Source organism: Leptodactylus fuscus, chromosome 5, assembly GCF_031893055.1.
Source record: "Leptodactylus fuscus isolate aLepFus1 chromosome 5, aLepFus1.hap2, whole genome shotgun sequence".
Lineage (NCBI taxonomy): Eukaryota > Metazoa > Chordata > Amphibia > Anura > Leptodactylidae > Leptodactylus > Leptodactylus fuscus.
In genome coordinates, this window is record NC_134269.1 from 36,710,891 (window position 1) to 36,726,405 (window position 15,515).

The 15,515-nt window shown below is 42.7% G+C and overlaps 1 protein-coding gene across 4 annotated transcripts; it reads left to right on the top strand.

Moving 5' to 3' along the window:
• Nucleotides 1–310: 310 nt before the first annotated feature.
• On the top strand, nt 311–11,786 carry LOC142202671 (neuropeptide Y receptor type 1-like). 4 transcript variants are annotated; one of them, XM_075272920.1, is made up of 3 exons: nt 311–410; nt 8,230–8,326; nt 10,071–11,786. In XM_075272920.1, exon 3 carries the CDS (start codon nt 10,103–10,105, stop codon nt 11,213–11,215), a length of 1,113 nt encoding a protein of 370 aa, XP_075129021.1. In that variant the 5' UTR covers nt 311–410; nt 8,230–8,326; nt 10,071–10,102; the 3' UTR covers nt 11,216–11,786. The 4 variants fall into 4 exon arrangements, with proteins under 4 accessions (XP_075129021.1, XP_075129018.1, XP_075129019.1 ...); XM_075272917.1 differs by having other exon boundaries at nt 8,230–8,295; XM_075272918.1 differs by having other exon boundaries at nt 311–399; nt 8,230–8,295.
• The last annotated feature ends 3,729 nt before the right edge of the window (nt 11,787–15,515 follow it).

Consider the following 15,515-nt stretch of genomic DNA (forward strand, 5'->3'; position numbering starts at 1 on the left):
AGCGCGCTTCGGAGACCCCTTGGCTACAGCAATGCAAGCGCGCAAAAGGGAGAGCCGGGGCTAAAGAGCAGGAGAGGTGATGAGAAAGTGCAAACACTAGGAGGAGAGCGAATATTTAGGAAGAGGGACAAGCAAGAGACACACACGGTTACGGAAACCGGAGAGATTGCTGGAGGGGTGGACGAAAGCATGAGGGTCACACATGGGACCTATAGAGGCACCATAAAATAAGGCGGAAGAGGGGCTGGTGGTGGTGGTGGAAAGGTGAAGAGTGAGGTGAGAGGAAAGATAAAGGGGTGGGGGACAGAAGAGACATCTGACAGGTCTCTCCTCCTTCTTTCTCTGCTGCTTCTCACCATCTTCTCTGGACACCTGGTACCTACATGCTGATACTCTCCTGTAAGTGACACGTAAGTGACTCTCCGCTTGCTCTGGGTTTGTCACTTTGTTATGTCCGAATCTGTTTCTTTCTATACAGCCTGTGGAGCGGGGACTTGTATTCTGTCAAGTGTCTTTTACCATCCTATAGGGTGTAGATAGCGTATGGCTGGTGGGGCATGTTCCCTGGGTGCTGACATGGTTGGGTATTCATATACAGAGCTACCAAATACTTGCCCCAGGTGAAGGAAGGAGAGACTTGTTACGGTTCTGGTCGACCCTATGTCTGTCCCCTCTCATTAACCCTTTCTCCATCATGGGGTCAGCTTGGATTTCTCAGGGGGCTTATGTCTTACTCTGTCTTGAGGGTCTGGAATGGTTTACATGGCTCTGACTTCTTCAGGGGGCTTATGTCTTATTTTATCAGTGCAGCTCAACTTTTTCTTGCTTGGGACAGTGTGATAGTCATTCATTGTGCCAAGGCCTTAATACAAGTGATAGACGATGGATGGTGGGGCTATTCTACATGGTCTCCATAGTGAGGGGTGTACAAAGATAGCCCAAAAGTCATAAGAAGACACCACTATTATAAATGACACATGGTCCGTTGGGGGGGGGGGGGCAGGTACAGATTTTGTACTGGATGGAGAAGCCTCCATTTATACCCCTGATGGATTATTATCTGCATGTATGTGCAGATAATAAGCCGTTCCCTTTTAACACATTTCCATGATTCTGTGCTTGGTCGTAGTAATAAAGTGGCTGACTACGTTCTACCACCCCATGTGGCATAATGGTTTCCCTCTAAGTAGCCGATTGCATTTGGTTTTGCAGTTATTGGCAGGGTTACCACAACCAATACTGTGCGGAAGCTTTACAGGAACCTCAGTGATATCATAATATGACTGTGACTATATAATGTGGGGTTGGCTATGACGGATTACTCTTTTAAAGGGTTTAGAATTATAAATTCAATGTTTCTATAAGACCACTAGGGCGGCAGTAGAGTTTACATACCTCCCATGCATTCAGACTGCTGTGTATTTGAGAAAAACAGATATGTAAGCTTTCCACTGGATAGGTAACATCATAAAGAACTATATGTAAGCAATATCACCGAGTCACTGACCTCATGTTCAGGACCAAATCTTATCAGGGCATATATAAGGAGGGGTAAGCGTTACTGGTATGAAGCGTTTCTACATCCATATGGCACTCAAGATCTCTGCAGGCGGTCATTCAGTCTTTATGGTTTACTTTTCATGGATAATATTGGTCCTGGTCATGTAATGGACACACAGCTGCATGGCTTGTTCCAGGAAAGGTATTAGTGCGGTTTGTTGTAAATATGCCGTATACTTGTGCGCCCATTACATGACCAGGATACATATTATCCATGGAAAGTAAACCATAAAAACAGCCAGCAGAGATCTTAAAAACGATCAAGAACTGATACAGAAATATTGGAAAAATGTGTAACTTACACAGTATAACATATACCTGCTAACAACCCTTTAAAGGGAATCTACCACATAGAAAATACTGCAGAAGTATATTATAGAGCAGGAGGAGAAGAGCAGATTGATATATAGGTTTGTGGGAAAGGATTCAGTATAACCTGTCATTTATCCACGTAAACCTTTGCTGAGAAGTCCAGGAGGCGGAGCTATCAGTGATTGACTGCTATCTCTGTATGCGCAGTCATAGAGGGGAGGAGCAATCACTAATAGCTCCGCCTCCTGGACTTCTCAGTATTGAAAGAGCAAAGACTTCAATGGATAAAAAGTTATACTGAATTTTTTTCCCCAAACCTATATATCAATCTGCTCAGCTCCTCCTGCTCTATAACATGCTGCCAGCACATTGACCAGCATTTTTCATATGACAGGTCTCCTTTAAGCTCTGTTATATCATTGACATTTAGGCAATTCCATTAAGCCTATTATTTATAGGGAATAAAATTTACCTAACCTGCCCCTATGATATCCTAGTATCTGTACAATAATGCAGGTATATTCTTGTCTATAGGATATAGTTTATTTCCCTTATATAATATAGGAATACTGCCTGTCTTGGTATGCCGGGTACAATGACTTCTATGGGCCATATAAACTGAACATTCAAGGATCTCACGCTGAATTGGATTATATTTTTCTGCACTAAATGTATCCTTAGACACCCATGTACCGTAAGGATGCCAAAAGACGGGACTGCTGCTTGTAGTACCTTGTGATATCACTGCCACCATCATGACATCATCTGGAGGACTGTATCGGCGAGTGGGTGACCCATGTTTGAAAGACAGAATTGTAATATATTTTGGTTGTTTTATGGTGCAGAGCAAGGAAGATACTACTATGTATGCTACCCATGAAGGTTCCCAGACAGTTACCCTTAGGTTCCTGTAAGTGTCTATCCATCTGAAGGCAACTCTTAAGTTGTCATGCCCTAGAGGTGTCGGGAATGTCATAGCTTGGCAATAGTGTCAGAACCATATATCTGCAGTTAAAGGGATACTCTCATTTTGTTATATTATGGCATAATAAGGATGTGCCATAATTTTAGGATATTAGGGGACGTGAAGGAAGTCCCTTTGGTTTCTTGTCTGCACAGGTGCGCTCAGGTCTATCCACTGTACTAGGAATTGTAAAATAGTTCCATTCATATGGAAGACTGTGACGATGTCTCCAGTCTGAGGCTTAGTAGTGTGATATGCAACTAAGACAATCCCTTTAACCCTAGGGTAAGACTCAGGTAACTTAAGATGGCCACACATATTAGATGTATTGCCAAAATGTGTATGGGGACCTCCTGCAACTGGGAGATATTGGATGGGGTACATCTGCCCAGTCATTTTGTTCTCAGGGTGATAACACACTTTTGACTACAATTTCCTCCATTTTCTTAGCCAAGTGTGCATGTGTATGCAGAGATTGGGAGAGAGGGCTGAACCTTCAGGCAAGGGCTATGTAATGTATATGACTGGCATTAGCCATATCTTCAATAGACATTTCCTTCTTAATACCCAATGTGCCTCACATGCTACTAAATGTAAGGGACTTGTGCTATAAGTTACTTATTATATGTCATTATATATGTTGCTTACGTAATTTCATAGAAGCCATCAGTATGTTTTTGGAGTGTGAAGGGAAACTGCAGTACCCTGAGGAAGTCCAAAGACGTACGTGGAGAAATATCTCCAGATACAGATCTGTTCCCCCCAAAATATATACCAATCACGTCCAGAAATGTTTATCACTTGGGTTAACCCAACTTCCCTAGAGTTCTGAAATCTGCCGTTGAGCCCTCTCACATTAACTAGTTGAAGTCCTCGTTCTACCTGTGAAAAAATCGGACTATACAAGGACCCATTACAGTCAATGAAGCCATTCACACATCTGCTGGGCCGAGAGGTACAGAGACAAAATAGTAGCTATTTATCGTCAAGTCTATAGATGTCATCCATGTGCGGTCTGTTTTTGATAGACATATTGCTAGGTGATTGCTGAAAAATAGCGATGGCAATGTGACGTTTCTGTTTTCAGAGATGTCACATCACCTTACCTCCAAGTCCTACGCCTATGCCTGATGAAGGAACTTGTTCCATAACTATGGCTAACTGAATCATACGCCATATTCCTTTTTCATGTGACTGCTACTTTTGCAGATATTTTGAAAGCGCCATTGTACATTTTTTCTTGTATATGTCTTTGGATGTTTGGTCAGTTCCCTTGGTGGATTTGCACCCGAGTCGTGCCAGTCGAGTGCCGCCCTATACCTCTCCTGCTATATCACAACTAGGATGTCCAAAATCTGGGGTTTAGTAGTCTGCAGAACGAATAGCTAGTGTCAATGCAGCCTTAACCCTTAAGTACCATCATGCTTTCTAGCATAACGATATGTCTATGGTAGCGGTGTATGATGGACACCATGATAGTACTTAAGGGTTAATGTACCCCAGTGGATAAACGTAGGAGATGCCTCAATGCGATAATAGATTTGTCATTCAGAACACTGAGCAAGTTGGCTGACAACCCTTATTGTCAATGTCATTGCGCCCATATAAGTTGTCACTCGTGTGTCCTGGATTCATATAACTAGCCAAAAATGTATTTCCAGCTGATTTCTTGCGTTTAGGGTGAAATGGTGCTTCCTATTTTATATCGTTCTAAAATATGTCACTGATGGCATTTATTATGTGTTTTATTCCTTGTTTGGCGAGAGCAGGCTGCAGCTTAGCGCAGGCAAATTTTCAGCACAGTTTGTGGCTGTGAACAGATATATTGGCCATCTGGAGCTCAGTAATTCACTATGTTAGGAAAATCACAAACAAGTCACTGGAAAGGGATCCGATGTCGCTATTATTTAATTACTATAAACTGGAGCATGACCGGGAGGAGAGGGAGTGAGAATAGGATCATGTACAGCCAGGAGATTATGGAAAGGGGTCTACATACAACTAAGGGTATGACCGCAGAAGGAGCGAGAGGACTGTACAAGAGGTTGTAATGATATTAATGGTTCTAGACTTTGGAAAACCTCGGAAAAAAACCCTAGGAGATTCCTCCGTAAAAGACCATCATCTAGTAACCAGTGGAGAGGAGCTACAATGAATGTCTCAGGTTCTGGAGAACTTGGCATTATGAGAACGACTCATTGATGTCAGTGGACATTGTGTAATACTTTGAGTCTCCTGCAGGGGAGCTGCAGGGTAATTGGAGACTCACTGCTGATTTTCCCCAGGGTTCCTTTAATTTATGTGTGTACAGATGTAGAAAAGTTATTCGAAACTTCTACCATTGGTTAAAAATGCTGCATGATGTTGTATCACAGGAGACAGCAAAAAAAAAAAAAAAAACACATGAAAAGTCACTGGATTTTTCATTGTTTTTTCATTAGATTGCAGAATTTTGGGATAACCCTGCCACATCTGTATATAATGTAACAGCCCTTCTAACTCTAAGAGGAATGTGAAAAAACAGGGTGAAACCAAACCTAAAGTACACTCCCATTTTTATTTATTTTTTTAAAGTAAAATCCATATACCGTATATACTCGAGTATAAGCCGAATTTTTCAGCCCAGTTTTTGAGCTGAAATACTCGAGTCAAGCAAAAAAAAAATATATATTTTTTTTTTTTTGTAAGGAGGGAGGGGTGGTAGAATCTCCCATAAAATAGTGCAAAAAAAAAAAAAGAAGATTTAAGAAAAAATAAAGAAATAAAAGTTGTAAATCCCTCCTTCCCTAGAATACATATAAAAGTAGAAAATGACTGTGAAACACAAACACATTAGGTATCCCTGTGTCTGACAGTGCCCGGTCTACTGAATATACTGAATATAGGGGATCTGCAGTGCTCCTGTTCCGTTGGGAAGGGGTTAATAGGAGCTTTGCAGATACCCTATATTCAGCCAGACTGAATTCAAAGTGGGGGAAAAAAAACCCAGTCCTTAAGCTCAGGGAAGAGGCAGACAGACAACCAAAACACCCCCTCCCCTTCCCCAGATCCCAGCAACTACTGCACCGAAAAACTCCCACCATTTTAATTTTTGAAATTTTCCAGCAGCTGCTGCATTTCCACCCTAGGCTTATACTCGAGTCAATAAGTTTTCCCAGTTTTTTGTGGTAAAATTAGGGACCTCAGCTTATAGTCAGGTCGGCTTATACTTGAGTATATACGGTATTTGGATTTGTTAGTAAGAAACTAACAATGTGGTTAGAGGCCCTAAAATAAATCATACTTGTCCCACTCACTTCAATGAGGCCAAGCTGTAATACCCTGGCCATTCACTACTAGGTAGGTGGTATACAAAGCAGGGTAAACAAGAGGCCGCAGATATTGTCCATATGCCACAGATGATCAGACAGGTTGGCAAGAGTCCCACCCCCACCAATCTTAAGGATTCCCCATCAAGATTTTATTCTCAGAAAAACCTTAAAACAATTGGGCAAGTTTTTTAAGACTGGCGTATCATACTCCAGCCTTAATAAATGGCCGAGTAGCTGTGGCCTTTGCATAAATCTGTTGGATCTCCTGGTGCCAGAATGGATATCAATGCCAAGTAGGAATTGGCATGGATTCCTGTTATAACTCACACCAGAAAACTGGCATGAATTAGGATAAATCAGATGGGCCAAAATATCCCCACTTCATCCCCGCCCGTCCACATTTGTACAATGGGGTGGGTGAAAGGGCATTGAGCCAAATGTGTCTCTCAATATCATGAATTCCCTTCATTGTGCATACATTGAAAAAATAGTGGATGAAAAGTTTTTGGGGAATTGTAGACAGTCATGGGGAGGGGACGGGGAGAAAGGGATGGTTAAAGAAGATAAATACAAATGGGAGTTTGTATAGAGAGTGTGACAAGAACTAATGGGATATAACAGATACAAATAAGAAAAAAAAATCACAAATTCTAGATTTTGAGGAATAAATAAAATATGAGCTGTGGGATGAAATATTCCTGTAATATGTAGTATGTGGCCTTTCCTGTGTCAGTATGGGCTTCTGTTCCAGTTTCGGCTTATGCTAGTATATTATACCTCAGTCCTTAATGTTCTATGAAATCCATTCTTGCATGTATAAACCAGATTTATCGTGAACATGCCTGAATGTTATGAAATATTCATGAACAATTGTTACAAGCTCGTGTCTGCTGCAAAATTTATTAACAATAAAAAATAGATAAGTTTATATAAAATCCCCTCAGGGGGTCTTTTGGCAGTCCGCATTTCAGACCTATGTTCTGGCATTTGGTGGGGGTGCCACGGCTAAGGACATTGTATTACAGGCCCCTTGGGAGACGAATGGGGCAGGAATGTGGGAGAGGTGAGTACTGATACTGTAACTGGGGGGACTGGACTTGTTGCATACATGTCATTGACTACACTTTTTGGGTAGGTTGAGGCAAAGATGTATACTGACCAGGTATGGATATAGCTAATGGTTCTGTATGAGCATATGAGATGTAGAAGTCAGGAGGGTCTCTCATTGTATATGTCCTATGTACATAGAAAATTTGGTGTGAACTTAGCCCAATAGCCTTAGGCTGCATGTCAACTGACTGGGCCCACTGACCGACAATGGCCAGCTATGTAATGTGAATGAGGGCCTTACAACTTACCCCCAACAGCAAATGTCCATGGGCAACATCAGATATTAATATGTCCAATTCTTTTGTATCTGGGGGACACAATAGTGACTTGCAGAGGCTTATTCTGAGTGCCCAGTCGTGCAGAATTAAAGGGATCCTATCATTAAAACTTAATTTTTTCTCACTACCACGGTATATAATCCGGTTTCCGTTGGTATGTAAATGAGCTCTCTCGCAGCACTGGGGGCGTCCCCAACGCTGCCAGAGAACTCTCTAGAGCCGCCTCCATCTTCTTCAGGAACAGGTCTTCTTCCGGGGGTTGGCTTCAAACTTCTAGGCCTCGGGCCTAGGGCAAAGCCGACTGTGCATGCCACAAGAAAATGGCCGGTAGGCATACGCAGTTGGCTGCCTGAGGCCTAGAAGTTTGAGGTGGCGTTGGAGAGTTCTCTCGCAGCATTGGGGACGCCCCCAGTGCTGTGAGAGAACTCATTTACATACCGACGAAACCCGGATTATATACCGAACGGCGGCCCAGAGAAGACATCTAAAGATAGGAGAAGAATAACCTTTCTTAAGTGGTAGTGAGAAAAAATTAAGTTTTAATGATAGGATCACTTTAAGCTTGCATGTATATGGGGATGGCCGTTGACCACATAAATGGTAGACCAATAGATATATAACGTGTATGGCCAGCTTTAGTTTGCACAACTTTACCACACGCAGTTTAGCCAAGCCTTGTCTTCTTTTCTTATAGGAATCGTCTATAGAGCAGCATCACGTCACATAATGTTTCAGTCCAGATGTCGTTCTTAACTCTTTGGTAAGTTTGACCATTCAGTCGCATTAAGAAGGTAATGTAATATTATGTGATTTGTCCATAGGCCCGAAATCTAAGATATAAAAGGAATTTTCTGATACTACCATGTATCGACGCATGCAACGGCATCTTATAACCCCTGCAGATAACTACTGCCAGCATGTACAGTGACCTCTGAGGAAACAGGATGCCAAGGACAACATCTGCAAGAAGTTTGTATGTTCTCCATGTGTTTGCTTGAGTTTCCTCCGGGTAATCCAGTTTCCTCCCACGCTGCAAAGACATACTGATAGGGAATGTAGATTGTGGGCCCTATATGGGGAAGTGACCCCAATGTCTGTAAAGTACTATGGAATAGGATGACGCTATATAAGTAAGCAAAATAAATAAGATGCAGTGGCCATGTCAGTAAGGAGTTCCAAAGCTGTAGTGATATCAACAAAGGCCATCAGGGGACATGGTTTGGTCACATTGCTTGAGTAGTTCAGGATGTAAGAGTGGAGTATAGGTATATTTAATATTTTAGCCTAAAAGCAGCAACCAGACAAAAAATGAGACATGAAAATCTCTCTTTCAGGACTTATACACTGTGCAAGTATTTTAGACAGGGGTGAGGAAAATGCTGCTATCAAAATAGAAGGGTTAATAGTTTACTTGTCAATTGTCAAATTAAAGTGAATGAACAAAAGACAAAATCTAAATCCCATCAATATTTGGCGTGACCTTTGCTCTTTGGAGGAGGAGCCTGGAAGTGATGATATGGCCCCCACAGAGCCCTGATCTCATCATCATCCAGTCTGTCTGGGATTACATGAAGAGATAGACGGACTGGAGCAAGCCTATATACACAGAAGATCTGGGCTTAGTTCTCCAAGATGGTGGAAATAACCTGCATGCTGAGGTCCTTCAAAAAGCGTTTGGAAGTGCCGAGAAGAACTGATGGAAGGCAAAGGGCAAAGGTCACGCCAAATACCAATGGGTTTTAGTTTTCTTCACTCACTTCATTTTGTTGACAAAACTATTAACCCTTCAATTTTTGGAAGCATTCTTACGTTGCAGTATATTGTTCTACGCCTCCCTAACGCTAGGTTTACATTAGCGCCAGGTTTCTGCTCTTCTCATCCATCAGGGGACCAGAAGAACGAACTGCTAAAATAGCGGACACCAAAGAGGGACCCCATTGACTATAACTGTATGACTGTCCGTTCTTTTTAACTGAAATCGCCAGATGAAAAAGTTGGGCTTGCAGGTATACGTGCAGCTGTGAACCTAGCCTAAAGCTTTTGCACAGTGCTGTATATCTCCTGTTTTTCCTATATCCCATTTTCCCAATATATATACAATTTTGATAGTAATCCAGGTAGTCTACAGAAACTCGATGGCTTGTGAAGCATTGGCTCATACAGGGTTGGACTGGCCCACCACAAAAACTAGAGGACGCTTTAGTAAGCCCAGTCTATGACACAACAATTGGCCCCAAAGTTCCAACAGAATATAACTCCATAAATGGAGGTTAGCCACTTCATCTGGTGGGACCAAGGAACCCAAGTCTGACACTGACCTGATACATGTATGTATACAGCCAGTGACATTTTCTCTGAGATGGAGTGAAGGAAAGAAGAACATTGAGGATGTCATGGGTCGCAGAGTAGGATCAAAAGATAGAGGGAAACTTTACATTGTAAATGCTGAATTTTTTATGTTTTTTTATATTTTGTTGACTTATTTTGTTAAGGACAATGTACAGATTCATCCATTGGTTTATTTGTAATTTACAGGTGTGTCCTTAGGAACACCACAGCATAAGAAGATGGAGGATTACCTACATCTTTTTACCATAAACTTGACTGGATATCTGGGCCCCAACTGGGAAGGGGAAGCCTCTTGTGTAGACTCTGTTGGCAATGTAACCTTCTTAGTCATAGCCTACAGCGCCCTCATAGCAGTGGGACTCATTGGAAACTCTTGCCTGGTTTTTGTCATCGCTCGCCAACGGGAGATGCGGAATGTCACCAACATTTTTATCGCCAATCTCTCCTGCTCTGATATCCTTATGGCTTTGGTGTGTGTGCCCGTCACTGTAATCTATACTCTGATGAACCGTTGGATCCTGGGCGAGGCTCTCTGCAAAGTGACCCCATTTGTCCAGTGTATCTCTGTCACCGTCTCTGTTTTGTCACTGGTCCTCATTGCTTTGGAGCGCCATCAGCTCATAATACATCCCACTGGTTGGAAACCCTTGCCATGGCACGCATATCTGGCTGTGGCGGTAACCTGGGCGGTATCATGTTTCATCTCCTTACCATTCCTTTCCTTTAGTATCCTCACCAATCGGCCATTCCAGAACCTCTCACTACCCTTTGACCCTTACATTGACCATTTTGTGTGTATTGATAACTGGCCATCTGAACAACACCGTCTGGCCTATACCACCTGCCTCCTGCTCTTCCAGTACTGCTTACCCTTGCTCCTTATTCTTTTGTGTTACCTCCGTATATTCCTACGTTTACGGAGAAGAAGGGATGTAGTGGAGAGAGCAGGAGGGGGAGACTCCGGAGGACGGAAGGGAGGTCATCGCAGGGTTAACATCATGTTACTTTCCATTGTGGTAGCCTTTGGTCTTTGTTGGCTGCCTCTCACTGTTTTTAACGCCCTCTTCGATTGGGACCATAAGCGTATTTCTGCCTGTTATCACGATCTCATATTCTCTCTCTGCCACCTGTCCGCCATGGCGTCTACGTGTGTCAACCCTGTCATGTACGGTTTTTTGAACAACAACTTCCAAAAAGAAGTAAAGACCTTGTTACTCCGTTGCCGGTGTGTGGGGAGTCAGGACAAATATGAGAGTTTTCCGCTCTCCACGGTCAGCACGGAAATGTCCAAAGCTTCCCTGCAAAGTGTCAGCAATGGGAACAACGTATAAAGATAGCGGTCGGTATTCAGGTCTATAAAACGGGGTGACGGTTTAACCCATGTGGTAAATTGGTACCCAAGTTGTAAGCCAAAATGCTGCTTCTACAGAGCTATATCTCACTCCATGCCAACGTCACCAGCCATTAGGTTCTGCTACTTGCTGCAAGATTAAAGGCATGTGTGCTGTCTAAGTGTCCTCAGAGACTTCTACAAAATCTATATTTTATTTCACTCTTTATCTTTCGCCTCAGCAGTGAAAAGCATGCACATTCATAGTTGTGTTATATCCTTCTTACTGTCTTTTTGGGGACATTGCTGTAAAATTATAGAGATGGGAATTCATTCATGTGATAATGTGATTTTATTTGTTAATACTCAGTTTTACAAACTAAAGGAAACCTGCCACAATGTCTGATCTGCGGGCGGCATGTTATAGAGCAGGAGGACTGGAGCAGATCGATATATACTTCTATGGGAAAAGATTTCAACCTCTGCTTAGGAGTCCAGTGGGCGGTCCTGCTCAGTGATGGAGCATGTGCAGGAAGGTGTCAGTCATTGAAGGGGTTGTCCAGGAATAACCGATTTTTCGCTGGAGCTTGGGGAAAGTGAAAATAATAATAATAATTAAAAAAAAAAACATATCCCCTGTGCTCCAGTGTCCAGGCCGCTGTACGATCTTGCGCTGTCACTGGGCTTTTACGGCAATAGTCTCCACCGAACGTAACTGCCAAGGCCTCAGGAAAGGATCGCATAAGTCACCCGTTTCCTCAGAGAGGTTGAAATTAGTAATATTAAGTTATACTGAATATTTTTCCAAAAAACTATATTAATCTGCTCATCTCCTCTAGCTCTATAATAGGTGGCCCACAGAATGCAACATATATTATTTTAAAGGGAGTCTGTCACCGAAATCCAGCATATCATATCAACCCAGCTCTGTAGATAGATAGGTTAGGGCCATATATAGAGATGAGCGAGTAGTATTTGCAGTAAATATTCGATTCAGAACCAGCGTTGATTGGCCGAATGCTATACATAGCATTCGGCAAATCAACGCTGGTTCTGCAGCAGGCTCGTCCTTGCTAGTCGGGAGAGCTGTCAGCTTGCTGTTACAAGGGAGCTGACTTTCTTTCTCATAGGAATGAATTGACCAGCGTTGATTGGCCAGTGTACAGCATTTGGCCAATCAACGCTGGTTCTGCCGAAGGCTTGTCTGTGAGGAGGCGGAGTCTAAGAACGGACCACAGCAGTCTCCGCCTCCTCACAGACGAGCCTCCGGCAGAACCAGCGTTGATTGGCTGAATGCTGTACACTGGCCAATCAACACTGGTCAATGTATTCCTATGAGAAAAAGTCAGCTCCCTTGTAACAGCAAGCTGCCATCTCTCCTGACTAGCAAGGACGAGCCTGCTGCAGAACCAGCATTGATTTGCCGCAGGCTCGTCTTTGCTAGTCGGGAGAGCTGGCAGCTTGTGGTTACGAGGGAGGTTACTTTTTATCAGCGCAACTCCAAGCACTGTGCAGTTTAAAGCGCATGGACCCCATAGGCTATAATGGGGTCCGTGCGCTTTAACTGCACAGTGCTCCTCGTAAACACTCTCCTCCTGCTACTCATGGACTTGGTGACTCTCCTTTAGTCAAATAGTGGTTTCCCCTGAAACTAGCATTTTTTCCCATAGACTATAATGGGATTCGATATTCGATCAAGTAGTCAAATATTGAGGCTCTACTCTAAACGAATATCGAATCTCAAATATTTCACTGTTCGCTCATCTCTAGTCATATATTTTCATATTTACGTTTGTAGATATGAACATTAGCTCTTTAGAGCAACAGCAAGGCCCTCATTGCTCCAAAGAGTTCAGGTGCATTTTGACGGTAACCTATGTTGGCAATGGAGGCAGCGATTCACAAGGGGCAAACCTAACCTATCTATCTGCGGGCTGGGATGATATGCTAGATTCCGGTGACAGACTTCCTATAAGTATTTTGATGATCTCAAGGAAGCTGGTTCATTGTTGGAAGTGCCTATAGTGGTCTAGGTATACACTTGTCTGTTTTTGTGTTGCTAATGCACAACTCACTGCAGGTTTGGAGACAAGACAATAGTTCTGGAGATGTGTCTATATTTCTGCTAATAAATGAAGGTGATCCGACAGGAGTATATCTGATACCAGATGACTTTATAGGACCATATCTGTTCCCTGACCTATTGTTACAATAGATTTAAAGATAAAATTCACTCTACCTGATCTTTTGATATGTCATATAAACACCAGAGAAGATCACATGGGTAAATTTTATGATTTTAGGCAAGTGGTCGCTGTAGGCCATGAGCCGCTCTCATAAAAGACAGAAGAGGTTAAGCCACACTGAATAATAAAAGTGAATAATCCTATTAAAGGGGTTTTCCACACAGTTTATTGCAGGTCGCATTCCCTTCAAAGAAGACCTGTCACCAGGTCAGAAAAGCCCAATGACTTCCATCATCTGCCACCCTGAACATTTTGGTGTTATGTTTATCCACTTCAGTCATTCCAAAGATAAAAGCCCATCTAGTGTTGGTGCAGGTTAGGATATACTATCCAAGTGGGTGGTAACACTGTGGTATCTCTGAGGGCAGAGTATCTTGGCTAGTATACACTAATTTGCTATAAGGGCTTATATCTTTGGAATAGCTGAACAGATTTGATAAACAAAACACCATAATGATCAGATGGTATGTTATCAGGCTTTTCAGACCCAGGACCACTTCAAGCAAACTCCTACCTCCATATTGGTTACCTGGTTCTCCCTCTCTGCAAAAAAAGCCATTTTTAGAAATGAGCTTCAAGTACAATGGGAGTGTTTCCAAGCCTGGAACGGTTCTTTCTCTAGTTTAGAATATCAACCAAAACCCTTGTCAGCACTACCACCAAAGCCGTACCAGCACCACCTCTTCTACATGATGGATAGCCTTTCCTATCCTCAAGAAACTGCACTTATGGCTGACATTTCTAGCTGATACAATCCCAGTAGGCTAAGGAACTGGACTATGCATGTACAAGGCAGGTAACATTGGTGATACAGATGTAGAGGTGCTAAACTGAAACTGTACCAATCACAGAAGAGCCAACGCCACCATTGCATTCAATCTAAAAATGGCGGCAGCATTGTTTTTTCACACAGTGAAGAGATAGCAGGGATCATCTCATAGCCGCAGCTTCTTCATGCAGCAAATCAGTGATGTTGCCAGGTTTCGATCCTAAGGCTCAATACTATAAAATATATGGTCTTGTGTCCTGGCTATTACCCTAATCTTTACTGTCAGTGATAGGGTTATAACCATACTTCCAAGTTCTAGTAGCACTATTTTATCCTTGGTATCACTAATGCAAGGGTTGTGTCGCTGTGGCTTGTGCCCCCTAAGACAGGGGTGCTGGGATTGTAATCTCCCATGGTGCCTACAGCCCCTTAGACGTGAATGAACTGTTGGTGACACAAGCGCACTGGTACTCAATTGAGAAGGAGGCCTTAGGAGGACTTTCTTTCCTCTATCCTCCTGATCACTGAGGGACATGTAACCCCTGTGATTTTCTTCTGGCATGTACTTTCATTGTTTGCTACCATCACAGCCAGGGGTCGGGTGCAGACAATTCTGTCTATCTGGTTGTTAAAATTACAACAGGAAAGAAAAACCTAACCTGGTTCTGTTGCTGGTAGAGCAGAAAGCCATAAGTTTCCTGCCCTACCACTGTCTGGAAATTAAGATGTTAGTATTAGTACAGTGAAGAGGGACATTAACTAGTGTAGGATATAAAGAGAAATACAAGGGTAAGTTCACTTGGTGGAATTTGGCACTGATTTAGTGGAAACCAATGCAAGCAGTAAGCAACAATGCTAACCACTGAGCCACTGTGCTGCCCTCCTGAACACATTTATTGGGTGACTGGTGATGCAAATGTTCGTTCCCTATAATTGCCTGTAAAATTGCTCCGTCTAACAAGGCCTTTCGCCATCACTCATCTTCAGACATTTATATAGAGTGTAATCTCCACAACCATTTCGGATTCCTGTGCCTCGTATTCCGGCACAACCTTCTAAGCAAAGAACCATTTAGATGTGTGTAAGTTTCCTTTTAGAATGTTTTCTGATCTCTCAGCAGTGCTAGGGGGTTTCAAAGGAATCATCCGGTTTCGATGACCCATTTTTAAATACCCAGTTAGGGAATTGTGTCATTTAGCTGCAGAAGAGAGCGGCTACAAAGAGTATTTCTCGCTTTGAAGGAATTGGCACATTTGTGCATTACATAGACAGCCTTTGATTTCAGT

Coding starts and splice junctions, on each gene's coding strand:
- LOC142202671 (XM_075272920.1), top strand. CDS start 10,103: ATGGAGGATTACCTACATCTTTTTACCATAAACTTGACTGGATATCTG.